Source organism: Vicia villosa, linkage group LG1, assembly GCF_029867415.1.
Source record: "Vicia villosa cultivar HV-30 ecotype Madison, WI linkage group LG1, Vvil1.0, whole genome shotgun sequence".
NCBI classification, from domain to species: domain Eukaryota; kingdom Viridiplantae; phylum Streptophyta; class Magnoliopsida; order Fabales; family Fabaceae; genus Vicia; species Vicia villosa.
In genome coordinates this window covers 51419269-51428911 of record NC_081180.1, presented here as the reverse complement: position 1 = coordinate 51428911, position 9643 = coordinate 51419269, and the positions used below count along the sequence as shown (strand labels likewise).

The 9643-nt window shown below is 38.4% G+C and overlaps 1 protein-coding gene across 1 annotated transcript; it reads left to right on the top strand.

The window, feature by feature from the left end:
- The first annotated feature begins 3560 nt into the window (after nt 1-3560).
- On the top strand, nt 3561-8496 carry LOC131634328 (uncharacterized). Its single transcript, XM_058905013.1, has 3 exons — nt 3561-4239; nt 4348-4719; nt 8471-8496. The coding sequence occupies exons 1-3, from the start codon at nt 3561-3563 to the stop codon at nt 8494-8496; spliced, it is 1077 nt and encodes a 358-aa protein (XP_058760996.1).
- The last annotated feature ends 1147 nt before the right edge of the window (nt 8497-9643 follow it).

Below are 9643 nucleotides of genomic sequence, written 5' to 3'. Positions count from 1 at the left end.
CCATATTGTTGGTGTTGTGAAAATTGGGGTGTGGAGTATCCATGTTGTTGGTACTGTGACGATTGAGTGGTCATTTGCTCATTCGGGTCATATTCGTCATCTAGACCCATGTCGGGGCTGGGTTGCCTATTGGAGTTGGAGGGGCCGGCGTCGCCGTGTTGTTGGGTGAAGCCCCATGATTGTTGCTGGATGGGTTGCCTAGTGGAGGTGGAGGGGCCGGCGTCGTAGTGTTGTTGGGTGAAGCCCCACGATTGTTGTTGGACGGGTAGCCTAGTGGAGGGGTCGGCGTCACGGAGTTGTTGGGTGAAGCCCCATGATTGTTGTTGGATGGGTTGACTTTGGTAGGGCGTTGTTGGTGTTGTTTGATATTCCTCATGGTCAGGTTGTTCGGATGTTTGGCGTTGTCGGCGTTGTTGGCGTTGTTGGGGTGGTTGTTGTGCGTATTGTTGTTGGCGGGGGTCGTGTAGGTAGTATGGGTCGGACACATACATATCGGGGGTTGTGACCGTTCTAAACCAAGCAACGTATTCCGCGGTTGGAAACATGGGGAGTTGGGCAACAGGGAATTGTAGCAGACGGCTGCGATGTTGCTTCCACATCTCACAAAATTCATGTGCAAAAGTACGGTAATCTGTGTGGTCCCATTGTTGATTGACTCTTTTAATATGCCAGCGACCCAAATCAGTGGGGGGATCCGGGATTGGTTGATGCATGCCAAACTGCAGTCTCACACGGTCAGATTGGTGCATCTCCACGATGTTGAACCTTATTATCGGTACTACTACAGTCCAAACTTCCCGGTCACTCTCCTTTGGCTCATGGTCCAGCAACAAGTATGGTCTCCAATTAAACTGCGTATGAGAAAAAATAACATATTATTAAAAAACATGATGAATTGTAATACATCTATATGATCATATAAAAGTTTAGGGGTAATACATCTTCAGCTCGGAGGTGATCAATTAGGTCCCGATACAAAATAACACTCCCCCTCGGATTCTTACTGTAATCCAATTTAGGACCACAGAACCTAAGAAAAAAGAGCAAAAATGTTATTTCAGATTTTTATGTAAAAGAGAGTTAGCGTTCAAGGAATAGCGTTGAAAAAGAGAAAAAGACGTACCTTGTTGCATAAGGAAACGTGTAGTTGTTCCTGCCTGCAGGGGATAGCGTTGGCAGTCTCCACCAACCCCATACTTGTAGGAGGAACACACATCCATAGAAGGTGCACTTCTCGGCAACCGCGTTCTTACAAAGAGACTGGTATAACATCGCCAAAACGGCGGACCCCCAACTATATTTCCTAATCTTGCTAATACTATCAAATTTACTTAAATAGAAAAAGTTGACAGTGTTACCTGTCGACTCCGGGAATAAAAGTTTACCAAACATCAGCATTATATAGACCTTAGTCATTAACCAAACATGCTCCTCGGTAGAGTTGTCCATCAAGACGAGTTCATCATAATAAGCTCTAAGGGAGACCAGACTGATACCCTGGCCTCTTGAACCTTGAGTAGGCACAACTAGATCTCTTCCCAACACTCTCTCACACAGTGAATTAGCATGTTGAACAGATCCATTAACAGCCTTGCCATCAATGGGCAGACCAAGCAACATATAAACATCCTCTAGAGTAACAGTACACTCACGTATTGGAAGATGAAACGTGTGGGTTTCAGGCCTCCATCGCTCTTGTAAGGCAAGGATGAATTTTCTGTCTATGGTGTTGTTGCTGATTTTTATGATATGTCCGAAGCCACATGCTTGGAGATTCGGAATAATCCTCTCGTCGGGTTCAACATAAGCGTGAGAACGTGTACGGAATCGGTCAACAGCCTAAGAACCACAAATAAATCGATTAAACTGGATATCATATACGCATAGATGTTTAGAAATAAATAAGTATAAACTTACATATGTCGCCAAGTTCGCTCTAGTTCCTCTGTGTGTTTCACCCATGGTAAGAAGTTGTTGAGCCATTTTCAAGAACTCTTTAAGTTTTCTGCGGATTTGAAAATGCAAAGTGGTTTTTTGAAGAAGAAGAAGATATGTTGGTGAAAAGAAAGCAATTCAATGAGAGTATTTATAGAGGGTTGGTGGTTGCTGATGTTAAGTGCATGAGGGCCAAGTGGTGAGCATGCATGTGATACAGATATCAAAGTGATAAAGATGGGTTCACATGCATTCTGTGCTTTGGCAGACTAGACTAGGCCTGTATCCTGTGTTCTGTGCTGAATTGACTATGCATTCTGTGTTTTGACAGAATAGACTAGGCCTGCGTCCCGTGTTCTGTGCTGAATTGATCAAGCATGCATGCATACAGTATTTCCTATCACATGCTGGCAGAATATATTAGGGTTTTGCGTGGGGACCACTTAGCAAAATTAGGGCGAAAAAAAAAAAAGAATCTAACACTAATGCGCCACCCTAGGTGGCGCCATTCTGTTAAAATTTGCACTAATGCGCCACCCCAGGTGGCGCCTATGTGTACCTTGTTTTTTTTTTTTTTTTTGAAAAATTTAGGGTTAGGGTTTTCTATGTTTTTTTTTAGGGTTTTGGGTTTTCTATGTTATTTCTTGTTGCTGTTTCACCGAGTATTCGCATGTGATTGTACAGTATGCACTGCTCAGTATGGTTGTGTCTGGTCAAGTCGACTGTGCAGCAGTTCAGCAGTTTCATGCATACCTCAAATCAATTGTGAAACAGTCTGGTGTGCAGCAGTGTCATGCATTCATCAAATCAACTCAGTACGCATGTGATTGTATAGTATTCGCCTTCATAATTGTCATCACTCAATGTTCGTCTACATAAAGGAAGCCTGTAACGTGTAAAATAACACAACTCATTACACATCTGATTACACATCTGAAATAAAACTCTCTACCCACTCAACAATGGCCCCTCCACAATACATTATCAACGCTCATGTTTTTGGCGAGACATATGACAACGAAGAAGTTGGTTTTCTGTTTAGAAACACTGAGGTTAAACGATTTTGTTTAAGCAGAAAAGCAAATTTCAGTTACTTCAAAGGGAGATTAGAGACGAAGCTTGCAATGGGTGGTGTATCCCAGATTTTTTACCAATATCGATTTCTTCGTGGAGACAACCCGGTCAAGTTTATCCAAGTTGAGATCAAAGACGATGAAGACATGCAGAATATGTTTGCCAATCATGAGTATTCTGGTTACGAATGCATAGAACTGTATGTTACTCTACCAGAAGTTCAACCCACACAAATGGTTGAGTCACAAGTCATTGATGCACTTGGAGACGAGCAAGCAGAGGTCGACGTTGTAGATGAAGAAGAAGAAGCACCGGAAATAGAAGTTGATAACCTGGTCAACGAGGAAAGTGAAGATGAACCGGAAGTTGTTATACCACGAGATCAAGTGCATATGCCTCCAGCGCACATGAGGAACCTGAATTTTGATGGGGATGACGAACCATCGACTGATATTTTCTATGATCCATACACCTAAACAGATCAACGGTTAAAAGTAGGACACAGATTTCGTTCTAAGGAGGCATGTATCATGGCCATAAAAAGATTTCATATGGCAAACAATGTTGATTTTAGAGTTGATCGCGCCAATGTCGAAAGGTACAAAATTTACTGTAGAAACACTGATTGTGGATTCAGGTTGCATGCATCATACAGGAAGAGAAGTGACTCATGGGTTATAGGATATATTTCCCAAGATCACACATGTGTTAACACAAATGTTTCACAAGATCACCGTAAGCTAAGTTATGACATTATTTGTCAAGAAATCTTGCCTCTAGTTGAAAAAGATCCATCGTTAAAGGTGAAAACGATAATCTCTCATATCGTTGCAACGTACAACTACACTCCGTCTTATAGAAAGGCGTGGCTGGCGAAGACCAAAGTGATCGAAGTTGTGTATGGAAATTGGGAGGATTCGTACAAACGACTCCCACATTTCTTATATGCGCTTCAACTTTATGCTCCTGGAACTGTTACTATTTTAGAGACCCTTCCGGCGCAATCTCCAGACGGAACGTCCCTTCAAGGAAATGTGATATTCCACAGGCTCTTCTGGGCTTTCCGCCCATGTGTACAAGGATTTTCATATTGCAAACCAATTCTTCAAATAGATGGAACTTGGTTGTACGGAAAATATAAAGGCACCATGTTGATGGTTGTGGCTCAAGACGGAAATAGTAACATCTTTCCTGTTGCTTTCGCTCTTGTGGAAGGAGAAACTGCTGGAGGTTGGGGTTTCTTTCTCAAAAATCTTCGGACACACGTTGCCCCCCAACCTGGACTTTGCTTGATTTCAGACAGACATGCTGCCATCGAGAGTGCGTACAACAATCCAGCAAACGGGTGGCTAAACCCTACATCAACGCATGTTTACTGTATTCGACACATTGCACAAAATTTCATGCGGGAGATAAAGGACAGGGCTCTTCGGAAGACTCTTATCAATGCCGGATATGCGTTGACTCAACCGACGTTCCAATATTATCGACATGAAATTGTAGCGGCAAATCCAGATGCAGGCAGATGGGTAGACAATCTTGCTAGAGAGAAATGGACCAGATCATACGACAACGGGAAGCGATGGGGGCACATGACTACGAATCTTGTGGAGTCTATGAACGGGGTGTTTAAGGGCATCAGACACCTTCCGATTACTGCCTTGGTGGAAGCAACATACTATAGGATGGCTTCTCTTTTCGCAAGAAGAGGTGAGCGTTGGAATGCAGTTATAGAATCCGGACAATTATGGAGCGAAACATGCGTCAAATTCATGAAAGAGCAATCTGCCAAAGCCAACAGCCACATTGTGACATCTTTCGATCGATTCAACTGGACCTTCAGTGTTAAAGAAACGATTGACCATAACGAGGGCCTTCCGAGACAGCAATACAGGGTTCTTATAGATGAAGGGTGGTGCGATTGTGGAAAGTTTCAAGCCTTTCGGATGCCATGCTCTCATGTAATTGCAGCATGTTCGTATGCGCATCAAGATCCGTTAGCACTTTTATCTCCCATTTACAAGGCAGATACCTTGCTCGGGGTGTACAACAACTCATTTCAAGTGATGGCAAAGGAGGATTATTGGCCTGCGTATGAAGGGGACGTGGTTTGGCATAATGATAACATGCGGAGAAAGAAAAGAGGTCGCCTGAATAGCACCCGGATCACAACCGAGATGGATCATGAGAAAATGGTACGAAAGTGTAGCATATGTCGCGAAGTCGGGCACAATAAAAATACTTGTCCTAACCGTGGATCAAATTCCACCAACAATTAGTTGTATGTCATTTGTATTTTGTATCTGTATTTTTATTGATAATGTTTTTGTATTTGTATTTGTATTTGTATTCGTATTTGTATTTGTATTTGTATTTGTATTTGTATTTCTATTGGTTATGTATTTGTATTATCCTTTATTAAATCAACTAGTTATGTCTTTGTCTCGTTGTGAAATTGTCTTCAAGGCCCATACTGCCACTCTTTATTTTGGACAGTCAAATACGCATGCTTTCGTCTAGTCCCATCAGGTCAGTCATTGATCAGTGTGTCTGCATTTATCATACATGTTAGGCGTGCTTGTAAACAGTACGCAACATCATTACTTTTTTTTACCCACTACTATTATAAATTAGGGGCTCCTATGGTTGAGTTTACACACAGATACACAAACTCCAAATACCAAACAATCACACAAACACAACCATGCCTCGCCGGACAACCATTAGGCCAGATGGATGTCACCGGACAACAGAGTTGCCGCCCCGGAGATCAACATGGCGTGCCGAACCTGAACCGGAGTATCGCAGAAGGATCGGACATGTCATATTCTCCGTCCTCAAACCTCCCATGCCGGTAATGTTTTGGAATATCTCTTCCGTCGAGCAACTCAAGAGGACTCTCCTAAGATTTTTAGAGGGGGAGTACGAGGCCGGCGAACAGATAAGAAGCATCACGAGGCTTAAAACAAGGGCCGATGTTGTGACTGGAGCAATGATAACTTTCTGGGATAACGTGGCATACGGCATTGATGTCATTCAAATGATGCATGGACCTAATGACATTGTTTTAACCGTGGTGATTTCTTAGATGTTTTAGTTTATCTTTTTCTGTTGGTTATTTTCTATGTACCTTTTAATTAATGAATGAACTACTGTTTTCTGTGGACGCTCGAGTCAGCTGATTCACTGATCTTATCTGTTGCAATTTCATATATATATTTTTTAAATACTTTAAAATAAAAACAATTTTATTAAGAAATAACAAAAAAAAAATTTAAAAAAAAATAGTATATAAACTATTAAAAAAAAACAAAAAAAAAACAAAAAAAAAAAAAGTGGAATGAACATAGGCGCCACCCTAGGTGGCTTGCATGAAGAAAATGCACATTGATGCCACCCTGGGTGGCGCATTGGTTAAGGAAAAATACACTATGGTGGCTCCCATGTGGAAGCCACCTAAAATGCACATTGATGCCACCCTGGGTGGCGCATTGGTTCCCATGTGGAAGCCACCTCTGAAACCTGGTCATATGCGTAATTTTGCCGAAAATATAGTTTTTGATGTAAATTATTTATTAAACTTGGTTATTTGGATTTTTTTTTCAATATTTGGCAAGAAATTTCTTATTCTTATTCTCTAAGGCTATGTTTGGGAGTTTGGAGGGGAATGGAGGGGAGGGTTTTGAAAAATAAGAAGAATTGGGTGAAAAGGATAAAAAGATTTTGGGAAGAAGGGTTTTGGAGGGTTTGAGTTTATTCATAACACCAAAAATCCCATAAAATGGGGGAACTCAAAAATTGTACTGAAGAAGGGTTTTGGAGGGTTTTGAAGGGCTTACATAAATTTTCCAATTATCTTTTAGGTTGTTATAGTATTCTGAAAATTAAAAATTTAGTAATGATAATGGCTCTTTTATCATTCTAAACAAAGTCATTTTTTCAAAAAATGTCAAATATTTTTCTATAATTTTTTAAAATTTCATTTTTGGAAGCCTTCCCCTCCCCTCCAAACTCCCAAACATAGCCTAATTAGGTTTTATTAATTTTTTGTTAAATTATTTTTATTAATTTTTTCGATTTTTTATATATTATATTTTTTAACGGTTTTTATTAATCTTCATTACTTTTCCTACATTAATTTTAATATTTGTTTATAAATTAATTGTTAAAATATTACGATTTAAGAACTTTGAGCCCAATTATATTGTAAATAGCCTACTGAAATATTATATATTGTTGTGTTAAAGAGGTATATAAACACTCTCCTTTGGTGAAAAACTATCGATGTGGGACTCAAAATTAACATATATGAAGACTGGAGTTGAACAGGTAAAAGTTTACTCCACAACAACCACCATATCCCTCTCTTTCACTCCTTCCAACCATTAGTGCAATACTTGAGCTCTATCAAATGTAAGTAAGAACCATTTCTTCTAAACTGTGAAACATTATTTTCATCAGACTAACAATTATGGTGCATTTACAGAAAGCAACAATCTCATTTGGCAACAATTATCGTGCAATCTCATAAATATTATGGTGCAATTAAGGTAATAACAAATACCAGAGGTCAGAGTCTTCTAACTATATCATGCTCAAGTTTTCTCTCTATCTGTACAACAAGGTAAAACGGACAACATATTTGCATGCATACAAAGGAAATACATACACTCTTATTATAAAAACCACTTAGTTGAGAAAGTGTTAATTGTCATTGATAAGAAAGTGGAATGTAATGAAATTCAAACAAAGATATCTCTAGATTATTAAACTTCACAAATAAAAGCGCTGACAGGGAGGAGAATTAAAATATAAAAATATACACACATGGTCAAGAGATATAATTCATGCATTTAAACGACGTGGTGACAGGGAGGAGAATTAAAATATTCTATCCCACTTGACTGTTAAAGAAATGAAAATAACAAGAAAACATTGTAGCACATTGCAGGTAGTGGTGGTGTTAAAGAAAACATTGTCAGCCTTTGAAGGTTTTTGTGTGAGACAATTAAGCATGCAAAACTTATTTCATTTAGTGTGTGGATACAACTTTTTCACAAAGTATAGTTTTATGATATGAATCAACTTTTTTGCACGGACGCACGACACACATTTATAGGACATAAGAAAACAAGTCAAGAAGAAAAATAGGATAGTTTCGTATTTTCCGCTTCTGCAACACACTACTGAACAACGGTCAAGCTTGAGTAGGTGGTCTTGTGAAATTCTTTTCACAGTATATAATCGCAGGCTCTCTCTTCATTCAATCGAGATCGAACACCAAAGAATTTCAACTTCAACCATAGCGTTTCTTCAATCGAATCAGTAAGTTCAATCGAAACTTTTCGTTTTTGTTTTCACGAAGTTGTAAATTAGATTAGATTCTGCATTTCAGATTAAAGTTTGAATTGTGTCCACTCAAAGTTTAATAATTATCCAATTGTTGTTTCTTTTCCTGCAGGCTTCCAAACACCCCTCATATTGTAAGTTAATGGAGTTGTGTTCATATAAACAAATTAGAAAGATTTACAATGGAGAAAAGGTTTAAATGGAATTATTGCAGCAAAGAATCTTGTTTGTGGTTAACCAGAGTCCCACATTGAAAACTGAAAGAGACATTGAAGTGTTTATAAAACATTTGACACGATAGACGTCAAATCATAAAATATTGGGCTACTTTAGAAAGGCTACTGGGCCAAGAATATCATGGTCTTTTATGTCCAATATTGTATTTTAATGACTACTTTATAAATAGATTTAAATAAAATAATATTAATAAAAATAGTTTACGAAAATGTAAAAAATTATAAACGTGAAAAATAAATAATATTAAATAATATAAAAAACAAAAAATTAAAAAAAAAATAAGTAAGGAATTCTTAATAAAAATAGTTTACGAAAATGTAAAAAATTATAAACGTGAAAAATAAATAATATTAAATAATATAAAAAACAAAAAATTAAAATAAAATAAGTAAGGAATTCTACGTGGAATTAGCCGGGGCCTTTGTATATTTATCCCTTTAATTGTTCATTTAAATTTTAGAAATGTATAGGTTGCCACTTGCCAATTTTTGTGATGTAATAGTAATTAATTTACTTTAATTTTCGCACTTCCCCAGTTTTTTGGTTATGTATCCCCCATCCCAAAGCCATGTAATAGCGTAGGACCTTTATTTCCCGCACTTTATTTTCCTGCAAATATTAAACTGCTTAGATGTATGTTAATAGGATTGTATGGCAAGATAAAAACAAACTAGAATAACCCTAATTTTCAGGATTAAATAAATCAACCACTTTTATTCACACACTCACCATTAGGGTAATCTTCTCTTATGTTGCCTTTTGACGAATAATAGTCAAGTCCCTCGAGCGTAGGGATACCTTAGCAAATGTCCCTCCGATTTAAATCATCATAGTCCCTCTGATTTAAAGATCATGGTCCCTTCGATGTTGCCTACGATATAAATGATCTCGTCCCTCGATTGAATGATGATAGCCCCTTCGAATGCCTCGGTATCCTTACTTGTTGCCTTTTATGACTTTTCACATCCAATGCACAGGACTTCCTACCCTCTTTATGGTATGGATAACCCCTATGACTATTCGATGGCTTTTTGATGACTTTTTACAT

What these genes read in the sequence shown, in the direction of transcription:
- LOC131634328 (XM_058905013.1), top strand. Translation starts at nt 3,561, where the DNA reads ATGGCAAACAATGTTGATTTTAGAGTTGATCGCGCCAATGTCGAAAGG. An exon ending in GGAAGGAGAAACTGCTGGAG is followed by an intron (nt 4,240 to 4,347) that starts GTTGGGGTTTCT and finishes ACAACAATCCAG; the next exon opens with CAAACGGGTGGCTAAACCCT. An exon ending in TTCTCTTTTCGCAAGAAGAG is followed by an intron (nt 4,720 to 8,470) that starts GTGAGCGTTGGA and finishes CTTTTCCTGCAG; the next exon opens with GCTTCCAAACACCCCTCATA.